Source organism: Microcebus murinus, chromosome 24 (genome assembly GCF_040939455.1).
Source record: "Microcebus murinus isolate Inina chromosome 24, M.murinus_Inina_mat1.0, whole genome shotgun sequence".
Taxonomy (NCBI): domain Eukaryota; kingdom Metazoa; phylum Chordata; class Mammalia; order Primates; family Cheirogaleidae; genus Microcebus; species Microcebus murinus.
This window is the reverse complement of record NC_134127.1, coordinates 54,172-79,963: the sequence shown is the minus strand read 5'-3', so window position 1 is coordinate 79,963 and position 25,792 is coordinate 54,172. Positions and strand designations below refer to the sequence as shown.

The 25,792-nt window shown below is 44.8% G+C and overlaps 1 protein-coding gene and 1 long non-coding RNA gene across 12 annotated transcripts; one reads left to right on the top strand and one right to left on the bottom strand.

The window, feature by feature from the left end:
• The first annotated feature begins 358 nt into the window (after positions 1-358).
• On the top strand, positions 359-25,587 carry POMK (protein O-mannose kinase). 11 transcript variants are annotated; one of them, XM_075997169.1, is made up of 8 exons: positions 359-415; positions 1,112-1,195; positions 3,238-3,321; positions 3,525-7,127; positions 7,687-7,853; positions 8,695-8,997; positions 10,479-10,568; positions 23,569-25,585. In XM_075997169.1, exons 6-8 carry the CDS (start codon positions 8,716-8,718, stop codon positions 24,337-24,339), a joined length of 1,143 nt encoding a protein of 380 aa, XP_075853284.1. In that variant the 5' UTR covers positions 359-415; positions 1,112-1,195; positions 3,238-3,321; positions 3,525-7,127; positions 7,687-7,853; positions 8,695-8,715; the 3' UTR covers positions 24,340-25,585. The 11 variants fall into 11 exon arrangements, with proteins under 11 accessions (XP_075853284.1, XP_075853287.1, XP_075853283.1 ...); XM_075997172.1 differs by lacking the exon at positions 7,687-7,853 and having other exon boundaries at positions 23,569-25,587; XM_075997168.1 differs by lacking the exon at positions 3,525-7,127.
• LOC142864089 (uncharacterized) lies at positions 12,102-20,600 on the bottom strand. Its single transcript, XR_012914682.1, has 2 exons — positions 19,249-20,600; positions 12,102-12,651 (listed from the first exon to the last, which is right to left on the bottom strand). It is a non-coding gene; the product is annotated as an uncharacterized LOC142864089 (long non-coding RNA).
• Positions 25,588-25,792: the final 205 nt, after the last annotated feature.

Here is a 25,792-nt window from a genome sequence, read left to right as displayed (position 1 = left end):
ATATATAGAAAAAATTAGCCGGGAGGCTGAGGCAGGAGGATTGCCTGAGCCCAGGAGTTTGAGGTTGCTGTGAGCTAGGCTGACGCCACAGCACTGTAGCCCGGGCAACAGAGTGAGACTCTGTCTGAAAAGAAAAGAAACGAAAAGAAAAAAAGAGAAGAAAGGAGGGGAGGGGAGGGGGAGAGGGAGAGGGAGGAGAGGAGGGGAGGGGAGGAGAGGAGAGGCAGTGACTCGCCCACGCGCGGTCGTGTTCCCGAGGCGGCAAACGGGCACCGCAGCCGGGCTCCCTGCGCCGGCGGCCACGCGGCGGCGCCCGAGCGCGGGTTCTGCGTGACGTCAGGCCTGCGCATGCGCGGTGGGAGGGGCCCTCGATGAGCGTTCCGGCCGCGCCGGCGCAGGAGGCGCAGGAGGGCGAGTGTGTGCGGGCCGCGGGGCGAGGGGGCCGGGCCGCGGGCCGGCGGGAGGCGCGGGGCCGGCGGGCGGGGGCGCGCGGAGGGCAGCTCGGTCTCCCGCGGGGCCTGAGTGCGGCCCGCGCCGCCGCGCCGGGGCAGCCCGCGCCGGGCCTGCGGCTCTCCGGGACGCTCGCCGAGCCCGACGCCTAAATGACTCGGCGCCTCCGTCGGTGACAGGCCTCTCTCTGCTCTTCCTTCCTGGGAGTTTATTCTGCACGCTTATTGTTGCGGGAATGTGCTCTGGGTGTAGTTAGATGCTGCTCTTTTTTAAAAAGAAAACATTACCTCTTTTATTTACTAATCCTGCTTTTCCCATCCTTTGCCTTTCCGTAGAACCCTAAGGCTAAGTAAGCATTCAGAATATTTAAAATAATCATCTTGATGTACCATATACTTTATTGGCAATATGGAATTCTACTTTAAATTGTATTGGATGACACTAATTTGTTTCTTCCCTAGTTGTATATAATTTTGTTCCATTGCTTTTCTTTTTTTTTTCTTTTTTTTACTTTAAGCAGTGAATCCCCATTTTTTCTGTTGTTCAGCCTTTCCTGTCAATGTCAGAAATCCTTTGTGTTTAAACAGTGCCTCAATTGTTGAGTAATGATGAAGGCCCAACATATTAATAGCTGAGAAAATGAATTTCTAAAATCCTACAGATTTTGTACTCGGGGTTGGCAGCCTTTGAGTGAAGATGGAGAGGCAGACGGGGCAGGTTGCAGGGGCTGGAGAGTGACAATCAGGTATGGGTTTTTGATGACAGTTCTGGACTCTTGCACAAATACCGTGCACAATTTTACATTCATAATTGTGTATTTTCTTAAAGAATTACCCTTCCACCAAGGTGCATAAGCTTTCTGCTCCATAAAACCTGAATCCACCCTAGGTGGCAAAGCAGGGGTAAGGACAGTTGAAAGGATTAACCTTGGGCTTGGGCTGGGAACTCAGACTGGAGAAGGAGGTGGTGGATGAGCCCAAAGAGGAGGAGCAGATCCAGTGGAAGTGAGAACACAGGAGAGCAGCGTGAGGCTGAGAGCACGCAGAGGGAGAAGTTTGATCAGGCAGCTGGTGCACCCTTACCAGGCACCTGCTGCATGCCAGGCTTTCAGGGATACAGTGGTGAACAGAAGAGGCAAGCAATCCTCTCTGCTCAGTCCTGGGACTCACTCTAGGTTTCACCTAGAGGAAGAAGGAACACATGTGCCAGGGCCTCGCTCTCCCCAAGAAGATGCCTTTGAGGACTGAGAAAGGCTATATCTCAGGGTCTCCCGTCAGAGTTTGGACTTGATCCTGTGGCAGGGTAGGGGTGTTAAATGTTTTAAGCAAGGGAAGACCACGTCTGTACTTTAGGAAGATCGCCCTGTGTATATCAGAGAGAAACTCTTCCACATGTACATGGGGAAATGGGTATAGTCAAACAATTGAAAATAGTGAACTAGAGTTTCATGTATCTACACAGATAAATCTCAAAAACAATGTTGAGCTTTTAAAAAAACTAATTGCAAAAGGACAATACCAGTATATCACTACTTATATAAAGCTTGAAAACATACTATGTGTTATTATGTGCACATACTCGTGGTGAAAATAAAAAGCATGTATGGGAAGTCAGGTTTGGTGGCTGAGGCCTATAGTCCCAGCATGTTGGGAGGCTGAAGTGGGATCACTTGAGCCCAGGAGTTTGAGTCCAGCCTGGGCAACATAGTGAGGCCCCATCTCTTAAAAAATAAAAAGCAGGTATGAGAATTATATGCACCAGTAGTTCTCAAACTTTAGCTTGCATCCAGATCACCTAGAGCAGCGGTCCCCAACCTTTTTGGCACCAGGGATCAGTTTCATGGAAGACAATTTTTCCATGGACCAGAGGTGGGGCATCACCACCTCAGATCACAGGCGTTAGATTCTCATAAGGAGCTGCAACCTAGCTCTCTCGCATGCGCAGTTCATAGTAGGGTTCAAGGTCCTATGAGAACCTAATGCCCTCTCTGGTCTGGCAGGAGGTAGAGCTCAGGCAGTGATGCGAGTGATGGGGAGCAGCTGTAAATACAGATGAAGCTTCACTCACTCGCCTGCTGCTCTCCTCCTGCCATGCAGCCCAGTTCCTAACAGGCCCAAGGGTTGGGGACCACAGAACTAGAGGGCTTATTGAAACAGATTTCAGGCCAGGCATGGTTGCTCACGCCTATAATCCTAGCACTCTGGGAGGCCGAGGTGGGAGGATCGTTCGAGGTCAGGAGTTCGAGACCAGCCTGAGCAAGGGCGAAATACTGTCTCTACTAAAAATAGAAAGAAATTAATTGACCAACTAAAAATATATAGAAAAAATTAGCCAGGCATGGTGGCGCATGCCTGTAGTCCCAGCTACTTGGGAGGCTGAGGCAGGAGGATCGCCTGAACCCAGGAATTTGAGGTTGCTGTGAGCTAGGCTTACGCCATGGCACTCTAGCCTGGGCAACAGAGTGAGACTCTGTCTCAAAAAAAACAAAACCAGATTTTGTTTCTGATTATTAGGTCTAGGGTGATGACCTAAGAATTTGCATTTTTCCCAAGTTCCAGATGATGTTGATGTTATGGGTCCAGGAACCACAGTTTGAGAGCCTCCAATGTACCCAGTTTGAGGACAGTGATTACTACTTGGGAGGGGTCCAAAGGGGCTTCAACTATATGTAATATTTCTTTGAAAAAGATCTGAAACAAATATAATGCAATGTAACTTGACAAAAGTATACAGGTGTTCAGGATCCTACTTTTTATTTTTGTCTGTGTTTAAAACATTTCATGGAAGAAAAAAGATCCTGTTTGCTGTGTAGAGAATGGATTGGAAGAGAAGAAGAGGGAGATCATGCAGGAAACTGTTGCAGAAGCCCAGGTAAGGGGTGCTGCTGGCTCCCTTACCTGGTAAGGGAGGTAGCGGGGAGGTAGCAAGGAGCAGATGTGAGCAGCTGTGAGAGGTGTGGGTGGCAGAGTTGGCTCTGTGTGGTGATTGGTTGGTTTAGTGGTCAGGGGAGGGCAAAATCAAGTCACCTGGTTTGTGACTTGAGTGGGTGAGTGGATTGTGTGCCCGTCACACAGGTAACCCTGGAGGAGGGGTACGCTGGGACAGGAGGGAGACACTGAGTTCAGCTGTGGGCACCCCAGACCTTGAAGAGCCAGCTGGGTGAAGCACAGGAGAAAGATCTGGGCTGCAGCACAGATTTGAAAACCATCCGCGTTTAGACGGCTGCTAAAGCCGTGTTTGTAGAGGAGATTACGTTGGCCTTCGACAGACCTAGAGGACTGTTACCACCTAGCGCAGGGCCTGGCCATCTGTGGCCCACTGTCTGTTTTTGTATATCCTGAGAGCTAAGAATGCTTTTATTTTTCAAGATGTTGTGGTAGGGGGTGGGGATTCAGCAAAGAGTAATATTTTGTGATAAGTGAAAACTCTATGAAGTTCAGATTCCAGTATCCATAAGTAAATTTCTGTTGGAGCACAGCCACACTCACTTGTTTACATGTTGTCTGGGACTGCTTTTGCACATGCTGACAATGTAATTGTGTAACTGACAGAGATGGGAGGTGGCCTGTCATCGCTTTGCACCACAAATCACAGTGATATAGCTGCCATTCGATTTTGACTTTTGGTCTATAAGCATAAATATTTACTATCTGTCTTGGTAGAAAAAAGTTTGCTCTGTACTCCCATAATATGCCAAAAAAAAAAAAAAAAAAAAAGTTTGCTGATCCCTGACCTGAGGTCTGAGTCGAGGCACACTCTGACGTGTTAGATACTGCGGAAGAGGGATGGAGGACACCTTTCCTTCCGCTTCTGTAAGAGTGCCTTGTAAGAGTCAGGTTCCCTGGAAGAAACCCAAGAGGCTGAGGCTTGAGTGGGGAAGTTGTCATAGTTTCAGATCCTGAAGCTGACATGAGGCAGTGGGCCAGAGAGAAAGATGTGTCCTGGAAGCTATGTGAGAAAGGTAACCAAGGACTGTCCTGCACCTGGCGGGCACGGCTGCACAGCCCGAGCTGGTGGTGAGCCAATGGCATGGCTCAGGAAAGTGGAGCTGGCAGCTCTGCAGAGCCAGGGCTTACTGTGCACCTCCTCATGCCAGCAGGGATGAGCACGCAGCGTTTTCTGTTATCAAGTAAGGAGAGCTACATCGAATTGTTGAAGAGTCCATTATTTCTAAAATTTCCTGATGGGAGGAAGGAGTGTCTCTGCATTGGCCGTTACCTGCCACTCACTGGCTGGGTAGCAGCGAGGGCAGGCGTGTGTTTACTGAAATTGTGAGCACTGTGAAAAGAGGAGACAGGGAGAAGGGCTAGAACTGTATCTCCTTCAAACTGAGATATAATTCACACACCATAAAATTTGACATTTTAAACTGTACTACTCAGTGATTTTTGTATATTCACAAGGTTGTACATTCATCACCAATGTCCAATTGCAGAACATTTTCATTCAAAAAGAAATCCCAAGCCTATCAGCAGTCTTTTCTCCTTCCCCTCTCCCACGCCCCTAGCAATCTCTGAACTACCATCTGTCTCTATGAATTTGCCTAATCCAGGTGTTTTATACAAATGCAGTTGTATAATATGTGGCCTTTTTTTCTCACTTCACTGTGATGTTTTTGAGGTTCATCATGTTGCAGCATGAATTAGTGCTTTATTCCTTTTTCTGGCTGAATAATGTTACATTTGTGGATGTGCCTCTTTTTGTTTATCCATTCACCAGTTGTTGGACATTGGGTTATGTCTGCTATTGGCTGTTAGAGATAATGCTTCTATGGACATTCATCGAAAACATGTTTTCAATTCTCTTGGGTATGTACTGAGCAGTGGCGTTGCTGGGTGATAGGATAGCTCTGTGTTTAACCCTTTGAGGGCTTGCCAGGCCATTTTCCATAGTGGCTACATTTTACATTCCCACCAGCAACATGTGAGGATCCAGTTTCTCCACCTCCTGATAAACACTTGTTATCTCCCTTTTTTTTGCTGTGGCCATCCTGGTGGGTATGAAATGGTATCTCATTACGCTTTTGATTTGCACTTGCCTTGGAGATTAATGAAGTTGAGCATCTTCTTATGTGCCTCTTGGCCTTCTGTCTATCTTTGGAGAAATGTCTATCCAAGTCCTTTGCCCATTTTTAAATAGAGTTATTTGATTTTTTATTGTTGAGGGAAAAACACTAGTTTTGAGTTGTCCATCTGACATCCAGGTGAGGATGTCAAGGAAGCAAGCCTCGAGTTCTGAGAGGCTGGGATTGGAGCTGCACCCGTGGGAGCCAACAGCAGGTGGAGATGGAGTCTGGGTGAGATTGTCCAGGGCATGAGTGAAGGGGCCTGAGGTCTGAACCCTGGGTACCCCAGCATGTAGGGTTGGAGAGATGAGGGGAACCGCCAGAGTGCAGTTTCCTGGAACCAAGTAAAGAAAATGTTTTGAGGAGGAAGGAGTGATCAGTCAGACTGACACTGTTTATAGGTCAGGTGAGACTGGGACTGTGTGCTGGCTATTGTGTTTAGGTCACTGTGCTGCTGACCTTGATACAGTTAGTTTGGGTAGAGGAGCTGGGAGTTGGAGAGAACACGAGGACTGATGGAGATAGTGCAGGTGTGCAGTTTGCTGAAAAGGGAAGAGAGGACTTGGGCATGAGCTGCAGGTGGGAAGTCATAGTGCCCTGGTGTTTGGAAGAGGAGAGTGCTGTGGAGTGTCATCCTTGAGCAGGTGATAGAGGAGGGGTCTTGTGCTCAGGCCTGAGCTGGTGTATAGCCAGTTCCATAGTAACAGGAAAGAGTACGTGGGAACTCTGGAAACACTGATTGCTTCTGTTTTTTTCAATAAAATAGGAAACAAGATCATCAGTTGAGAGTGAAGGTAGGGGAAGAGGAGACATAAGTTTGAAGAAGAGGCCGGGCGCGGTGGCTCACGCCTGTAATCCTAGCACTCTGGGAGTCTGTGGCAGAGGATTGCTTGAGGTCAGGAGTTTGAGGCTGCAGTGAGCTGTGGTGATGCCATTGACTCTAGCCAGGGGGGTTGGAGTGAGACCCTGTCTCAAAAAAAAAAAAAAGGTTTGAAGGAGAGAGAGGGTGACCTGGTCCAACCAGCCTAGGCTACACAGAATGAGCCTGTCTGGATTATCGACTCATTGCCATGAGCGAGACTGCACACCAGTGGAACTTGGTTGTTTTAATCAAAGGGAAAGAAAGAGTTATGGTAGAATTTGGGGGATGTGTGGCTTTAAGCAAAATTTAAATGAAGTCATGTTTTGATGGGCTCAAGGCCAAGCAGTATGTATATAAAGGGACCAAGAGATAGTCTGGACTGCAAGGTGGACCCCAGGGTCCGGTTTCCTTGGAGATGGAAATATTAACATAGAGGTGCAGTGTCATCTCCAGAAGCTCTTTATCTGAAGCCCTGCCCTGGCTTGGACATCAGTGCTGCTTCTCTGTGTCAGAGTGACTTCGATCCTCCAGGCTGGAGGAGGGTGGTTATTCTTACTGATAAGACTTCCAGAGGCAAAATTTCTGGTAGTCTCTGATTGTAGAGAACAAGGTTTCTCAACAGTAAGAAAGTAGTCACCATTCAGAGGAGGGGCTTGTCTGACACTATCACCATAGCGTCTTCTTGGAAGTGCCATTTCCGGTTAACTTTGTGGCCAGCTTTGTTGGTGTCTTGTCCCAGCTCCATGAACGGTGAGTAGATTTCACTTTCTTGTGGAAAAGGGATGAACGAGCTGCCTGCTCCTGATTTTTTCATGGCTGGCTCCTCTCAGGCCTCGTCTCAGCACGTGTGTCGCATTCTCTGAGAGGCCTTCGGGGACGCTTCTTCTAAGGGGTTTTCTACATTTACCCTCCATCTTTGAAGCCTTCATCGCTGGATGATAAACTTTTTTGTTTACTTGTTTATCGTCTGTCCTTCCCACTAGATTTTCCTCTAAGCTCCAGGAGGACAGGAACCACATCTATTTAGTTCACTCTTGTATTTCCAGCGCCTGGTGCGGGGCTGGCACACAGAGGTTGCTCAGTGTGTGCTGAATGACTGAGTGGCTGAGAAGTGGCAACGGAGGAGGGGAGCAGGCTGGGGAGGGCGTGGGGCTGACGTGGTGACTGCGCTGGCTGTCAGAGGGCTTCCCTCCTCCCAGGGGCTGGAGAGCTTGAGGGACACCTCGGTGGTAGGCGGGCCCCTAGGAAAGGTGGGCCGGGTGGACACTGCAGTTTGTCTGTGTACAGAGCTGCAGTTTCTGTGTAACAGACTTCCTGTTTGCTACCTTGTGGCGGAGCGCTTCCACACCAGCCCTTGGGGCCAGCCAGAACACTGACTGAGCCCAGTATCTGGATGGAGACCTGAGCTGGGAGAAAGAAGGTGCTCCTGGAAGGTAGCCCTTCCTGTCACAGTCGTGTCTGGCACAGGAGCACAAGGTCAGTTCCATCACCAGTGTCCCTGGGCATCCCACCACTGGTTCCACTGGCACAGGCTGGCCTGGCCATCACCACTGGTTCAGATATGGCCCTGCCCAGGTACTGCTGTCCAGGGCTCTTCACCAGGCTCCCTATCCAGGCCCCTCCATCAGTGCCTCGCATGGCCAAGCACTAAGCCCATACCTTACAGCGGTTACTCACTGCCAGCATCACCTCTGGGTCACTGACTGTCCTGTCTCCAGCTCATCCATCTGTTAGCTCTTATCCCTGCTCATCTCCAGGGCCTCCTAACGGGTCTCCCAGCCTCAGACTCTTTCGCCCAAACTCACCTTTCACAACTACTAACGAGTAGCCTTTGCTTCTTAGAATCGTTCAGGGGCTTTTGTTTACCTCCAAGGACATTCCAGCTTCTTAGCTGGGTTCAAGAGCCCTTAGCCCTCCAGCCCTGCCTCCCCCCTCCAGCCTGCTCCTCTTGCTCTCCTTTGTCTGCCCTCTGCCCCAGCCCCACCAGACTGACTAACAGACTTTTTGCATTCATTTTACTGAATATTCACATATATGGACTCGGTGCAAACTACTGTGAGACAAAGACAAAGTCAGATACAGATACCTTCCTAATCTAATCTGCATGAACCACATTCGAGTTTGTACTAAGAAATAATGACTATGGAAACAGCTAACATTGGTCATTTAGTATAAGCCTAATAATATTCACTCCCTGCTTTAATCTTCATAGTAAGGCCACAGCTTATAGGACCCTTGAGTAGAAGAGGCATCAGATCACCTTCATAGAAATAAAAACTGACCATGTCCTTCCTCCTTGTTTCATTTTCTGTTTTAGGAAATCACAGAGGGTAGCACCATGGAAAAGCAGCCCCAAGACAGCAAGAAAGGCATGGCGCCCAGGGAGGTGCCCCCAGCAGTCAGGCTGCTGCTGTCCATGGCCCTCATGAACGTGCTGCTCTACCTCTGCCTGGGTCGGGTCTTTACTTCCCCCCAACATTCCATAGGGAACCCCAGGGACTGTCCCTATGGCCACTTCAAAATAGGACAGATGAAGAACTGCTCACCATGGCTGTCCTGCGAGGAACTGAGAACAGAAGTGAGGCAGCTGAAGCGTGTTGGGGAAGGAGCCGTGAAGAGGGTGAGTTGTTGGGGTTCATGTCTGATCGCCGAGTGTCAGCCCGAGGAAGGTGGCAGTGCTGCATCCCGAGTTAGGAGCCCCAGTGGCTCTGTGTGTCTAGCCTTGGGCCCAGTAATCTAAATGCATAAAGGAGTACTATAGTGATAGAAAAGTAGAAACAATAATTTTAGGGGAATAGTTAAATTGTGGTCCAACTACTTGATGGAATATTCCGGAGCCAGTTAAGCATAGCTAGAAACCCACCTGTAGCAACATGAAGAAAATCTTACGGTAAGTGAAAAAAGCAGGATACAAAAATTGTATAATACACTATCTTCAACTGCAAAATTACATATTTATGTAGAAAATACAAAAATGATAGGAATTGTGCTAGGGTTATGGGGGATTATGGATGATTCTTGTATTTCAAACTCTGTGATATACTGATACTTTAAAAGTGTATTCTTTTTTTGTGGCAGAGTCTCACTCTGTTGCCCGGGCTAGAGTGCTGTGGCGTCAGCCTAGCTCACAGCAACCTCAAACTCCTGGGCTCAAGCAATCCTCTTGCCTCAGTCTCCTGAGCAGCTGGGACTACAGGCATTCGCCACCATGCCCAGCTAATTTTTTCTATACATTTTTTAGTTGGCCAACTAATTTATTTCTATTTTTAGTAGAGATGGGGTCTTGCTCTTGCTCAGGCTGGTTTCGAACTCCTGACCTCGAGCAATCCGCCCGCCTCGGCCTCCCAGAGTGCTAGGATTACAGGCGTGAGCCACCGTAGTTTTAGTTTTTTGAGGAATCTCCATACTGTTTTCCATAATGGCTGTACTAATTTACATTCCCACCAACAGTACATGGAAGTTCCCTTTTGTCTGCATCCTTGTTAGCATTTATTATGTTTTTGTCTTTTTGAAAATGGTTATTCTAACTAGGGTGAGATAATATCTCCTTGTGTTTTTGTTTTCTTTTGTTTTGGTTTTTTTGAGACAGGTCTCACTCTGTCACCCAGGCTTGGAGTGCAGTGGTACAGTCACAGCTCATTGCAACCTCAAACTCCTGGGTTCAAGGGCTCCTCCTATCTCAGCCTCTGTAGTAGCTGGGACTACAGAGATGTGCAACCATACCCAACTAACTTTTTTTTTTTTTTTTTTTTTTTTTTTGGAGACAGAGTCTTTGTTGCCCGGGTTAGAGTGCTGTGGCATCAGCCTAGGTTACAACAACCTCAAACTCCTGGGCTCAAGCAATCCTCCAGCCTCAGCCTCCCAATTAGCTGGGACTACAGACATGTGCCACCATGCCCAGCTAACTTTTTCTATATATTTTTAGTTGGCCAATTAATTTCTTTATATTTTTTAGTAGAAATGGGGTCTCGCTCTTGCTCAGCCTGGTTTCGAATTCCTTATCTCCAGCGATCACCTGCCTCAGTCTCTCAGAGAGCTAGGATTACAGGCGTGAGGCACCGAGCCTGGCCACACCTGACTAATTTTTAAATTTTTTTGTAGAGATGGGTTCTTGCTATGCCCAGGCTTATCTTGAACTCCTGGCTTCATGTGATCCTCCTGCCTCAGCCTCCCAAAGTGCTAGGATTACAGGTGCGAGCTCTTTGTGGTTTTGATTTGCATTTTCCTAATGGTTAGTTATGTTGACCATTTTTTCACATATTTATCGGCCAATTCGTATGTTGTTTTTTGAGAAATGTCTGCAGATCATTTGCCCATTTTATAAGCAGATTGTTTTTTGCCGTTGAGATAGTTGAGTTTCTTGTATGTTCTGGATATTAATATCCTGGCAGATGAACAGTTTACAAATATTTTCTCCCATTTTGTAGGTTATCTCTTCATTGTGTTGATTATTTTCTTTCTTTTCTTTAAAGCTTTTTGGTTTGATATAATCCCATTTGTTTATTTTTGCTTCAGTTCCCTGTGCTTTTGAGGTCTTATAAAATCTTTTCCCACACCAATGTCCTGAAGTGTTTTTCTTATATTTTCTTCTAGTAGTTTTATATTTTGGGGCCCTACACGTAGGTCTTTAATCCATTTTGAGTTGATTTTTGTATCAGGTGAGAGATGGGGTCTAGTTTTATTCTTCTGCGTATGGATATCTAGTTTTCTCAGCACTGTTTATTGAAGAGAATGTCTTTTCCCCACTAAATGTTCTTGGAGCCATCATCAAAAAGCAGTTGGCTCTAGATGCATGGATTAATTTCTGGGTTGTCTATTCTGTTCCATTAGCCTGTGTGTCTCTTTATGCCAATAACATGCTGCTTTGGTTACTATAGCTTTGTAGTATATTTTTAAGTCTGGTAGTGTGATACCTCCAGCATTGTTCTTTTTGCTGAAGATTGCTTTGGCTATTCATATGGCTTTTGTGGTTCCATATCAATTTTAAGGTTGTTTTATGTATTTCTGTGAAGAATGTCACTGGTATTTTGATAGGGATTGCAGTGACTCTTTAAATTGCTTTGGGTAGTATGGCCATTATAGCAATATTCTTCCAGTTCATGAACATGGGATATCTTTCTATTTGTTTATATCTTCTTCAGTTTCTTTCATTAATGTTTTGTAGTTTTCCTTGTAGGGATTTTTCACCTTCTTGGTTAAATTTATTCTCAGGTATTTACTTTTTTTTGTAGTTATTATAAATGGGACTGTTGTTTTCTTTTTCAGCTAGTTTGTTGTTCCTGTATAGAAATGCTACTGATTTTTCTATGTTTATTTTGTATCCTGCAACTTTTCTGACTTTGTTGATCAGTCCTAAAAGTTTTTTGGTGGAGTCTTTAGTTTTTTCTATATATAAGATCATGTCATCTGTTAACGGGATAATTTGACTTCCTCCTTTCCAATTTGGATGCCCTTTCTTTCTTTCTCCTGCTAATAGCTCTGGCCAGGACTTCCAGTACTTTGTTGAGTAGGAGTGGTGAGAATGAGCATCCTTGTCTTGTGTCAGTTCTTAGAGGAAGAGCTTTCAACATTTTCCCATTCAGTGTGATACTAGCTTTGTCATATATGGCCTTAATTATGTTGAGGTATGTTCCTTCTATACCTAATTGATTTAGGATTTTTTATCATGAAAGGATGTTGGATTTTATCGAATGCTTTTTCTGCATCTATTGAGGTGATCATATGTTTTGGTCCTTCATTCTATTGATGTGATGGATCACTTTATGCATTTGCATATATTGAACCATCCTTGCATCCTGGGATGGATTCCATTTGATCATGGCGTCTGATCTTTTTGATGTGATATTTGGTTTGGTTTGTTAGCATTTTGTTGAGGATTTTTGCATCTGTGTTCCTTAGGGATATTGGTCTGTAGTTTTCTTTTTTTGTTGTCTTTTCCTGATTTTTGGTATCAGAGTTATGCTGCCCTCATAGAATGAGTTTGGAAGAATTACCTCCACTTCAATATTTTGGAATGGTTTGAGAAGAATTGGTATTAGTTCTTTAAAAGTTCAATAGAATTCAGCTGTGAAGACATCTGGTCCTGGACTTTCTTTGCTGGGAGATGTCTTATTCTTGTTATTATTGGTTTGCTCATGCTTTCTGTTTCTTCCCACTTCAATCTTAGTATGTTGTATGTGTTTATTTATTTGCTAATTTACTGACATATATTTGACATAATAGTCTCTAATGATGCTTTGCATTTCAGTGGTGTCAGTTGTGAAGACTTCTTTTTCTATTGATTTAAAAAAAATGGTTTTATTAACACCAAAGGGATGAATACAGTTCTCAAATAGAAGCTCCAAGAGCCCTTGTTTCATTGGCAATCAGGTGTGCTGTCTTTTGTGTGGTTATTATTTCTATGGTAACTGAGGCCTACTGACCTAACAAAGGGTCACTGACTCTAGAATCCAGTTACAGATTATTGAACAAAGGCATTTTCTTGGGAGGATGTACTGAAAATTGACAGAAGGCAGGGAGAGAACGGGAAATATACCCATGGGGCTGCAGCCTGATACTCTGCTGGCTTTTGCTTTGGGAGTTTAGGACACCATGGCTGCTTCCTCCATGACTGTGGGAAGGAGAGATCTTAAAGAAAGGAGCAAATTACAGGGAGAAGGGAAGGGAATTCATATAAAGTAAAACCATAAAACAAGGTAACTGTTTCTTTTAACAATTCATTTGTTCATTGTAGGTGCTGGGTGCAGCAGTTAACAAATCAAAGACCCTGTCTGTCTTGGTGAAGCTTGCTTTTTAGTCCAGGAGTGAGACAGGAAAGAAAACAAGAAACAAATATGTAACATTGTGTTAGTGACATGTGCTATGAAGACAAAGCAGGGACAGGAAAGTGAGTGACGACGGGCTTGTTCCTCTGGGTAGATGGGGAGGATGCTGGCCAGGATGATGTGAGATCAGGAGGATAGAGTGGGTATTTGGGAAAAAAGTGTTCCAGTAAGAAAGAGGAGTATGAGCAGGACCCAGGATGGGAGACACCTGATTGTTTGAGGACCAGGAAGGAAGCCAGCGTGACTAGCTGCCAAGAGGAGAAAAAGAAGGATCATGACTAGAGGTCAAAGAAGGGTCATGTGGGGCCAGATCATGTTGGAAGCATTGGAACAATTTTATGAATGGTAGTGGAATGCACATTTTAATGGGATTATCCTGGCTGCCATCTGGAGAGTAGGGGAAGGGTGGAAGGTTGGCCATGCCTTCCCAGGTGAGAGATAGTCTCGGCTTGACAAAGGTGTTAACAAAGACAGTGAGAAATCAGCGGATTCTGGGTATATTTTAAAGGGATTGCCAGTTAGATTTCCTAATGGATTGGATGTGGGGTGTAAGGGAAAGAGAGGGTGACTACAAGGTTCTTGTCCTGGTCAACAGGAAGAATAGAGTTGTCGGTACCTGAGACAGGGAAGACGGAAAGGAAGAGATTCTGTGTGTCTGAGGTGAACATGTTCATCCCACTCGCCTGTCCAGCTGGAGACCTGAGCATTTCCTCCATGCATGTGTCCAGCATTCGGGGTGAGGTCTGGAAGGGGAATGCAGGTGTGGGACTTGTCATCATTTACGTGGCATTGAAAGCGTTTGGATTCTGAAAACAATCACCAGGGAAGGGATGTAGGTAGAGAAGAAGACGGACGGCCAGTTCATTTCTGTCTCCTTCGAAGGGGAGACCTTGAGGGGCTGCTCGCTGTGTCCGTGCTGCTGTAGTTGCTCAGGACAGTTTTGGAATTTCTCTGTTGGAATTGCTTTTCACCTTGAAGGGTATGTTTTTGAAACCATTGTTGTTTGTGGATGGATTTAATCTTAAGGAACCTCTACAAATCATGCCCATCCAAATATGGAATTTAATAATGTGGGTAATAAATCAGAATAATAGAGTTTTCTTTATTAAAGTGAAATGTGACTATAATGCTGTTAGTTACATTGACTTTTGTTTGATTTTTTCCTTTGGCTGAAACTTGCCCTTGGGGCAAAACACTCTGAGTGCTCGGGCTGGTCAGGAGCGTAGTCTGTCTTGTTCCCGTGGAAACCCCGTGCCCGTGTGGGTTCTGGCATAGACTTACTGTCCTGAACACAGTCACTTACATGAAAGCTGCCCTCATTTGGCCTCCCCTCCTCGCTCTGGCATTGCAAGCGGAAAGCACAGATCTTCCAGTAGGAATTTCTCTAACCAAAGTTCTGATGTCCTGTCTGATCTCACCTCCTCTCCTTGCTCTCCTGCTCCAGCAATGCCTCAGTCTTACCGAGACCTCAGCTTATGTATCCCACCACCTTTCTATGTTCTCACATCCCTCCTGTCTTCACTCCCCAGCTCACCTGGCAGTGACTCCCAGGCTTCTGTTCTCACTGCTCTTTTGCAAACACTTGGAACAGCCCCCTTGCGCCTCTGTCTCCATCAGAACTGGCTGCAGCAGCCCAAACTTGGCTGAACCCAACTGCACATCAGCACTTGGGCAGCTGCCCCGGAGCAAGAGAGAATCCCACAGCCACACACCTGAAACGCGGCGGCCACAGACTCAGCTGTGCACTCAGCACGGCCCGCGGCCCTACTCTGCTCCCTTAGTAAGTTTTTGTTCGTGTTCTCTGGGACAGATACTTCTTCAAATAACCACCCTCCTGCCACTGCCCCTTGTCTTCATAAGTTATGAAGACAGAAGCCACCAGAGGGCGTGTCCTCAGCTCCCCACCCCCAGATCTATAACACCAGCTCGGGTACCATCCCTAACAGGGCTCGACTTCACCTGTGGAGGTTATCCCCTCTCTCGCATCCTGCCTTTCCCACTCTGAGCATCACTCCTGCTGATACTACAAACTTACACGCCCTAAAAAAGAAAATCATATCCCTTGGCTCCCCGTCCTCTGTAGCTTCCTCTGCTTCCCGTAGGTGGAGCCACCCGGACTGCCTCCCAGTCACGCCTTCCTCCTGACTCAGCCTGGCTCCCAGACACCCCTACAGGGAGACTCCTCTTAGGACCACCAGCCAGCTCCAGGCTCGATGTTTCTCCATCCTCCTCCTCCCCAGTCCTCCTGGGAGCCCTTGATCCAGCCGGCTCCTCTCTGGGCAGTCCTGCTCTCCATCATGCCACATGTTTTTTTTGTTTTTGTTTTCCTGCTCCTTCAATGGCCGTTTTTGGTGACTCTCCTTTCTTGGCTTCTGTTCCCTGTCTTACCTATAAATCAGTGGTTTATTTTTTTAAAATTTATTTATTTATTTTTGAGACAGAGTCTCACTCTGTTGCCTGGGCTAGAGTGCCGTAGCATCAGCTTAGCTCACAACAACCTCAAACTCCTGGGCTCAAGCGATCCTTCTGCCTCAGCCTCCTGAGTAGCTGGGGCTACAGGCATGTGACACCACACCCAGCTAATTTTTACTGTTTTTAGTAGAGATGGGGTCTCACTCTTGCTCAGTCTGGTCTTGAACTCCTGAGCTCAAGCGATCCTCCCACCTTGGCTTCCCAGAGTGGCAGGATTACAGATGTGAGTCACTGCACCTGGCCTAAATCAGTGATTCTTAACCAGAAACAATTTTTCTTCTCTGGGGACAGTTGTGATCGTCACTACCAGGGACTGGGGGTAGGTAGTTTCATCTACTTCCATCACTTTAAATATATTTTAAATGTCAGTGACTCCTGAATTTTGATCTCTAGCCTGTACCTCTCCCCTGAGCCACACATTTGTGTGTCCAGCTGCTTTATGTGGCATCTCTACCTGGAGGTCTCTTGAGCATCTTGGGATGTCCAGCATGGAGCTCTCGATAATTCCCCTCTGAAATCTGTTCCTCCCTGGCTTTCTCTGTCGCAGTAAATGGTAGCACCTCCACCCAGTGGCTCGGGCCAGAAACCTGGGAGTTGTCCTGATCCTCTTTACTCCCTTCAGCTAACCAGAGGCAGGTTCCACCAGATGCCCTGAACGTGTTTAATGATCCGTGTGCAGCGGCCCATCTTAGGTAAATGCCATCTCTCTTGCCCTCTAGCAGGTCTCCTGCTTCCACTCTGCCACTCGCTGTGCACACTCACCTTCTCAGCACAAGTCAGATCACGCCACTTTCCTCAGACCTCTAGTGGCTCCCTCTTGCCCTCAAAGGGAAAAATCCAAGCCTCTGTTACCATGAGCTGCCACATGCTGCTGATGCTGCCCTGCATGACCCCACCCCGGACTCACCCTAGACCCTCAGCCCCCACCCTGCAGTCCCCCCGTCTGTCTGCTCCGTGTTTTGATCAAACCGAGCCCTGTCTCACCTCAGGGCCCTTCGCAGGTGCCTTTCTCTGCCTGAAGTAAACACAAAGGCTCATTAGTTGAATCCTCATGAAATAAAATCTTGGTTTAGCTTTGATGGTTTTCTCAATATGCAAACACATTACCTCTCCCAGAATCTCTGGCTGTGAATTTTGGGTTTGTGTTTGGAATTTCCAGAGGTGCTGTGTCCTTTTCCTAGGGCAACGTGTAGCCTTGTCCCCAAACTGCGTCAATTGGTTTGTGAGAGGTAGATCCACCCATTGCTTTTTCTTTATTCCTTTTTTTAAATTATGAAAACAGCACCACCAAGTCAAATACTCACTTGGAGGTAAGTATGAAGTGAAAGTCTTCTCCTGCCTCCTGCTTACTCCATCCCAGTCTTCTTCCCTGGATAACGTCCCTTTTAGATTCATCCCCTTTAGATTTTTAAACCCAAGATTACGTTAAAAGAACCAGAGATATGTTCTCTCAGTCATCTCAAGGGCAGTAACACCCATGTCTCTGGGGGCTGCCCAATTTCTGAAAATCAGATTTGGGGCAACAGTACTAGTGAGAAGAAGAAAGATTATGGTAAAACCAGGAATTTATTTTTTTCTCATCCTTATAACCAAATTATGTTATTCAAGGACCTACTGTGCAGTACATTAGAAGTGCATGACATATGGGTTGGGTACTGTCAGAAGAATGGATCTGATTCATTCTCTTACATTATTTTGTAGCTCTAATTTTATGTAACCTTTAGAAGGAATTTACATGATCTGTTTTTAATGCCTGAGGCTTTTTTTTCTTTTCCTTCCTCCCTTTTCTTTTCTTTCTTCCTTCCTTCCCTCTTTTTTTTTTTGAGACAAGATCTCACTCTTTTGCCCCAGCTAGAGTGCAATGGCGTCATCACAGCTCACTGTAGCCTCAAACTCCTGGGCTCAAGCCATCCTCCTGCCTCAGCCTCCCAACTCACTGGGACTAGAGTTGTGTGCCACCATGCCTGGTTAATTTACTATTTTTTGTAGAGATGGAAATCTCACTATTGCCCTGGTTGGTCTCAAACTCCTAGCCTCAACTGATCCTCCTGCCTTGACCTCCCAAAGTGCTAGGGATTATAGGCTGAGCCACCGTACCTGGCCTGTAAGGCTATTTTTAATGCCTAATATCTGAAAAGATGTAACATGAGTTGTATATTTACAAGTATGTAATAATAGTGTTCACTCCTTGGCCTCCCTTGTGGGGGTCTACCTCCTCATCTCTTGTAACCTTGGACCTTTCTTCTGTGCTTGTTCCCTGGCTAGCCTCATGCAGCCTTACGGCTTCATTTCTGCAGAGACCTTTTTCCTGAACTCTCTGGACTTTTCTATTCCAGCTGCCTACCCTCCTTGTCCACTGGGATGTCTGAAAGCCTCCCCAGACTTCCTCCATCCCAGATTGCTCCTCATGGCCCACTCTCCTTTCACCTCCCACCTCAGGCAGCAGCAGCTTGGTCAATCCAGTTGCTCAGGCCACCAGCCTGGGAGGCATACCGACTGCTCTCTCTCACATCTGTGTTGTTTCTACGCTCAGAATAGACACTGGAATTGGACTACTCCTTAGACGTGTACCAGCACCCACCCCACCCCTCCATGCCACCATGGTCCTGCACCTTGAACCTTTCACCAGCCTCCAGATGGTCTCTCTGCTGCCAGACCTGCCTCCTTCAGTCTCTTCTCAACACAGCAGCCAGTCTTGCTGCTGAGTTGTAAGTCAAATAGTCTCTCCTCTACTCAGAATCCTTCAGTGGCTCTCTGTCTCCTGAGTAAAAGCCAGAGTCCTTTCAATGACAAGGCCCTACAAGACAGGCCCCTCCCCAGCCTCTGTCCTGTCCCACCCCTGTGCCCATTCCTGTGGGCTGGGCCTTGCTGCTCTGGTAGCTTGTGGACATCCTCCTGCCCCAGGGCCTTTGGCTCTTCCTGTTTTCTGCCTGAGATGTAGTTCCCCCAAATGTCAAATGGCTCATTCTCTTACCTTCTTCAGGGCTTGTTCAGAGATCACTCTAGTCAGACCTTCCCTATCCCTGTTGAAAGGTTGCAAACCATTCCCTGTTTTTTTCTATAAAGCACTTTTACCTTCCAATATACTTTACACAGTTCCTGTTTATTTACTGTCTGCCTCTTGCACTACTAGAATGTAAATTTCTTGGGGGCAGGGATTTATGTCAGTTTTTTATTGGCATAAATATTTGTTAAATGAAGACATTTGACTACATAGCTGTTAAATTCTTTGTACTACAAAAGACCACATAAACGAAGTTAATTATTTATTGTATCTTATCTTTTACATTTTTAATAAAGGATCACATGGGCAACTAAGTTGACCCTTGAACAACATGAGGGTTAGGGGTACCGACCCCCCCATGTGGCCGAACTTTTGAGTTTAACTTTTGACTCCCCAAAAGTGTAACTATTAATACTGACAGCCTACTGTTGACCAGAAGCCTTACCAATAACATAAAGTTGATTAACACATATTCTGTATATGTATTATATACTGTATTCTTATAATAAAGTAGGCTACAAAAGAGAAAATGTTATTAAGAAAATGATAAGGAAGAGAAAAATCTACTTACTGTTCATTAAGTGGAAGTGGCTCATTATAGAGATCTTCGTCCTTGTTGTCTTCTCATTGAGTAGGCTGAGGAGGTAGAGGAGGGTTGGTCTTGCTGCCTCATGGGTGACAGAGGCAGAAGAAAATCTGCATTTAAGCGGACCCACACAGTTCAAACCTGTGTTGTTCAAGGGTCAACTGTATATAAAGTGCTCCTAATAATTAATAAGCATAAGGCAAACAACCGTATAGAAAATTGGATAAAGGACATTAGAAATACAGAAATGCCAATAAAGATGAAAAATGCTCAGCCTCTTTCATAATTAGGGAAATACAAAATGGAACAGTAAGATATTTTTCATTTATTAGTTTGGCACAAATTACAAAGATTGATAGCATCTAGTGTGACAAAGGGTGTAGTACATAGATGCTCTCATATGGTGAAAGTGCATGCTGGCCCAGACTTTTAGAGACATTGTGATGTCAGTATATATTCTTCTTTGGTATTCCATCTACCTACCTAGCTTATAAAATACTTGTAGATATGCACAGAGATATAAATAATAAGGCTATTCAATGTCGCATTGTCATTAGAAAAAAATGGGCAATAATTTAAATACTCATCAAGTCTTTAAATCACATAAGATCTTATTAAAGGTCTAAACAAAATTATAGTTATAGTAGTAATCTAAGAGAAAGAATCTAGTCCAATTTGACAGTATCCATTCCAAATTTTATGAATTTTTATTATGTTATACTTTAGTTTTAAACCAAAAAGTGATCATCTGTAAAACCTTACTGAAAATACACTAGCATAGGTAGTGTACTCATACTATGAAATATTACGCAGCTTTGAAAAGAATCTAGATGTATATAGATCTACATGTATATATGGGAAAGATTTCTAAGTTGTCAGTTAAATGAAAAAACCAAGTTGCAATATATGTATGTTATAATTCCATTTATGGAACAGCAAACTCAAATGCTATTTTATAAGTACATTAATACATGAAAAGAAACAGTTAACAGGTTTCCTTTGGGTTGAGAAGTTGGGCAGAAGGAGATACTCTCTATATCCTCTATATTTGAGTTTTTACCAAGAAAAGTATTTATGATTAATTTTATAATAAAACAAAGTATATTAATTGTCCTCTCCAATTAGAGTGTCTTAGAAAGTGATAAAAAGCATCTAAATTCGAGGTTGCTGAGAAATGATTCTTAAGCAATCCATGACTTGCAACTTTTTAACATTGGAGATCTCAAATATTTGCAAGTGATCCTAAAGACTAATATTTCATAAATAATATCTAATAATCTCTTATTTACCTGAGGCACAAAAATGAATTTGACCTAAGTGAGGTTTTAGGAGGAAATTATGAGGGCTGTGGCTGAGCTTCTCCCACCGTTTATCAGTAAATGTATAGTAGCAGCTTCTCTAAAGCAAACAATCTTTTTTTTTCTTTTTTTTTTTTTTTTTTTGAGACAGAGTCTCGCTTTGTTGTCCAGGCTAGAGTGAGTGCCGTGGTGTCAGCCTAGCTCACAGCAACCTCAAACTCCTGGGCTTGAGCGATCCTTCTGCCTCAGCCTCCCGAGTAGCTGGGACTACAGGCATGAGCCACCATGCCCGGCTAATTTTTTATATATATATCAGTTGGCCAATTAATTTCTTTCTATTTATAGTAGAGACGGGGTCTCGCTCTTGCTCAGGCTGGTTTTGAACTCCTGACCTTGAGCAATCCGCCCGCCTCGGCCTCCCAAGAGCTAGGATTACAGGCGTGAGCCACCGCGCCCGGCCAGCAAACAATCTTTTTAGGTGAAAACCGGGCATAGAAAACCATATGCTGGTGCTGGTGATGACCACACAGGGGAAGGAAGTGATGGATCTTAACAAAAAGTGAGAATTTTTTGTATTAGAGTCAAATATTACATTCAGTGTAGAGTGTTCAATATGAAAAATTTATGAAGTTTATTTTTTTTCCTCCTTGAGACAGGGTTTTGCTATGTTGACCATGCTGGTCTTGAACTCCTAGGCTCAAGGGATCCTCTTGCTTCAGACTCCTGAGTACAGGTGTGGTCCACCCCACTTGGCTAAAATTTATGACGTTTTTCGTGAATATAACAGCCACAGCTAAAAGTAGCTTTTTAATAGAATTTATGATCTGTAGTGAAATTTCTCAAATTGAGGTCTAGAGAAGGTCCTGAAAGATTTCTCTTTTTTTTTTTTTTTTGAGACAGAGTCTCACTTTGTTGCCCACGCTAGAGTGAGTGCCGTGGCGTCAGCCTAGCTCACAGCAACCTCAAACTCCTGGGCTCAAGCGATCTTCCTGCCTTAGCCTCCCAAGTAGCTGGGACTACAGGCATGTGCCACCGTGCCCGGCTAATTTTTTTTGTATATATATTAGTTGGCCAATTAATTTCTTTCTATTTAAAGTAGAGACGGGGTCTCCCTCTTGCTCAGGCTGGTTTTGAACTCCTGACCTTGAGCAATCCACCTGCCTGGGCCTCCCAGAGTGCTAGGATTATAGGCGTGAGCCACCGCGCTCGGCCTAAGATTTCTCTTTTGAATGTAACAAGTCAACTATAGTTATCTTGGTTTTTCCATAATGAACCTCCCTTCTTAGATCCAGAAGACATCTTAAAGTCCTCTGGTCCATTTCCATTTTATATCATATTTTTGAGTTTTCAAAGAAAATGTTTTACATTGTAAAAGAACAATATATGTTCATTTTGGAAAAGTTGGAAAATACCAAAAGATATGAAGAAAAAAGAAAATCACCCAGAATCTCACCACATAAAGACAACTAAAACATTAGTGTATTTCCTATTCCTAGTAGAGATTTCTATGTACTGTAATTTAATTTTGTCTTGCTTTATGCATTTGAACAATATTATATGAACAGTCTCATATCCTTTTCATTTATAATATTACTTTTATGTGTTATAACTCTATAAATATATACATTTTGGTGACCACGTAATATATTAAGTGATCTTACCAAAAGTTCCTTAACTATTACCAATCTTTTGATAGGTTCCAGTTTATGTTTTATAAATAATACCAGATTTTTATCCCTAGAGATTTTTATCTATTTTGGATTCTTGCCTTATATTTTAGGTTTAGATGTTAAAGTCTCTTGATAAATAATGCCAGGAATTGCTTTTGAAGATCATAAACTTGAACCTTTATTTTTATGACACAGCTCACTGAGTGCAGAACCAGCTGGGCGGGGATCTCCTGACTTCTGAGCCTGTTCTCTCTTTCGTAATCTTCTGCCTTCTCTCTTGGGATTTAAATAAAAGATCAGAGGTTTTTTCTTTAATTATAATGCTTCCTGCAAGCCTTTTCTAGCTAATGAAAAGTGAAACTCCAGCGCAATGATGTGCAGTTGCTCTTCTATTAGGTGTGGACTATACGGAAAGGTCTAGTGTTTGTGCAGCATCTCAGCTCCTGCTTTTATAGTGAAGTAACACAAAACCACAGAATGCATAAAAATGTTTTTCTTTTTTTTTTTTTTGAGACAGAGTCTCGCTTTGTTGCCCAGGCTAGAGTGAGTGCTGTGGCGTCAACCTAGCTCACAGCAACCTCAAACTCCTGGGCTTGAGTGATCCTTCTGCCTCAGCCTCCCGGGTAGCTGGGACTACAGGCATGCGCCACCATGCCCGGCTAATTTTTTATATATATATCAGTTGGCCAATTAATTTCTTTCTATTTATAGTAGAGACGGGGTCTCGCTCTTGCTCAGGCTGGTTTTGAACTCCTGACCTTGAGCAATCCGCCCGCCTCGGCCTCCCAAGAGCTAGGATTACAGGCGTGAGCCACAGCGCCCGGCCAAAAATGTTTTTCTTACATAGAAATATTCCTATTTATGACTTTTAAAATGAATGAGTAATATTGTCACATGTGATGGGCAGGGGTGGACTCCCTCAAGGCTTTTCGGGGTCTCCACTTGCCTGTTTTTCTGGTCCTCTCTGCTGCTGCCTCCTTTTCCCCACCACTGTGCAGCGGTGAGCTGGAACTGGCCATATGCTTGCCGCGCTGTGCCTGCATGTGCAAGGTCTCCCCTTCTGATCCGCACATCCCCATCGTCCCATAAGACCAGCTTCAAGGAGCTTCCAGCAGCTTGACCAGGGTCAGTCCCTTATGCCATTTCCTGTGCTTGCCTTGCTGAATGCTGTGTTTGCTCATGCTTGTCTTTATAACTGGACTCAGAGTAGCTCTAGGACTGGGTCTGTGTCTCATGAATTTCTGCATCTTCTGCCACTGCAAAGATATTTGTTGTTTCTCAGCTCACTAACTTTAGGTGAAAGTCTAGGTTTGATGTCCTCCATGGCTTTGTTTCAGGTCTTTCTGTCTGAGTGGAAGGAACAAAAAGTTGCTCTTTCACGGCTCACCAGTCTGGAGATGAAAGACGATTTCCTCCATGGACTGCAGATGCTAAAATCTCTACAGAGCAAACGTGTTGTCACACTGCTTGGCTACTGTGAGGATGACAACACTATTCTTACTGAATATCACCCCTTAGGCTCCTTGAGCAACTTGGAGGAAACACTAAACCTTTCCAAGTACCAGCATGTGAACACATGGCAGCACCGCCTGCAGCTAGCCATGAACTACGTCAGCATCATCAACTACCTGCACCAGAGCCCCCTGGGCACACTGGTCATGTGCGACTCCAACGACCTGCCCAAGACACTCTCCCAGTATCTGCTGACCAGTAACTTCAGCATTGTGGCAAATGACTTGGACGCCTTGCCCCTGGTGAACCACAGCTCTAGGACGCTGGTGAAGTGCGGCCACAGGGAGCTGCATGGAGATTTTGTGGCTCCGGAGCAACTGTGGCCCTTTGGAGAGGATGTGCCTTTTCGTGATGATCTCATGCCCTCCTATGACGAGAAGATCGACATCTGGAAGATCCCAGATGTTTCTGGTTTCCTTCTGGGGCACGTTGAAGGGAGCGACATGGTTCGATTCCATTTGTTTGATATTCATAAGGCATGTAAGAGCCAGACTCCTGCAGAAAGACCCACTGCTCAGGACATTCTGGACACTTATCAGAAGGTTTTGAATTCACTCAGAGATACCGTGATGTCTCAGACAAGAGAAATGCTATAAAAACCAGTCCAGTCATTGAAGGATGGGATTTAAGAACTGAATGGAAGTTACAGCAGTTCTACTCTGACACTGGAGTTTTTTGCCTGAGTCTCATGTTTCGTTGCTTTTTGCCGTTTAGCCATGTGGTTCTTTTTCTACATCCCTGTGCACGTTTGAGCGTGTTCTGCTTATCCTGGCCACCTGGTTGCAAATTGCTAGGCAAGAACAAACCAGGCCTGATTTAAATCTGGCTTTGCCTTTCTAATGCCAGTTGCTTCCTGGTGAAGATGTGGAGAAGCCGTGAATCTAATCAGTATTCAAGGGAAGTAACAAAAATGTAGCCACACTAATAAATGGATTTATAAGTTTGCAAGAAACACATATAAAGAAGAGTTTTAAATGGTAGTGCATGAAAGAAACAGAGTAGTTCTTCAGGGAAAATTTTTCCTATAATTTTTAAAATGTATTGCTGTAATCAAATGGATGTACAATAAGTGTTGGTGAGGATTATGGAAAAATTGAAACCCTCATACATTGCTGGTGGGAATGAACCATGGTACAGCCACTCTGGAAAACACTCTGGGGGTTCTTCAAAAAGTTAAAAATAGAGTTACCATATGATCCAGCAATTTTACTCCCAAGTATATACCCAAGAGAATTGAAAACATATGTCCACATACAAAAAAAAAAAGTCCATATTATATATGAATATTCACAGTAGCATTATTCATAATAGACAAACAGTAAAAATAATCCAAATTCACTAGCTGATGAATGGATAAACAAAATGTGGTATATCCACACAATGGAATATTATACAGCCAAAAAAGTGAAGTTCTGACACATGTTACAACATGGATGAACCTTGAAATATATGTTAAGCTAGACACAAAAGACTATATATTATACTATTGCATTTATCTGAAGTGTCCAGAATAGGAAAGTCTGTACAGATAGATCAGTATTTGCCAGGGTCTGGCAGGCGGCTGGGGTTGAAGGATGGGAATTGACTGCTAATGGATACAGGGTTTCTTTTGTGGTGATGAAAATGTCCTGAAATTATGTAGTGTGATGGTTGCACAACTCTGTATGTACTCAGTACTCACTGAATTATAAAAAGGGGAAATTTTGTGGTATGAATTATAACTCAATAAAGCTGTTATTAAAAAAAAATTGTGCCACTAGCCTGTGTGTCCTTTCACCTGGCATAGACACCACGTAGTGTTGTTCTGCTTGGCTTTACAAAGATATTCCGCGACATGCAGCCCCCTCCAGCCTGATTTTTTGAGACTTACCCAAGCGTTTCCGCTGCTGTGTGGCAACCCGCTGTTTCCCGCGGACGACACTCAGACTGCGCACGGGCGTCTGGCAAAGCGCGCAGCGCGTGTCCCTCGTGCGCGTGCGGGCGTCTCCGGGTGTGGCGGACCTGCGAGCGCCCGGGGCTGCTTCAGGGGCCACAAGTGGCTCTCCGCCT

Bases quoted from the DNA above. Each gene is read 5' to 3' on its own strand.
- POMK (XM_075997164.1), top strand. From the start codon at position 3,295: ATGCAGGAAACTGTTGCAGAAGCCCAG. The intron at 8,998-10,478 runs GTGAGTTGTTGG...ATTTTTTTGTAG, and splicing joins GGGAAGGAGCCGTGAAGAGG to AGATGGGTTCTTGCTATGCC. The intron at 10,569-23,568 runs GTGCGAGCTCTT...GCTTTGTTTCAG, and splicing joins CCAAAGTGCTAGGATTACAG to GTCTTTCTGTCTGAGTGGAA.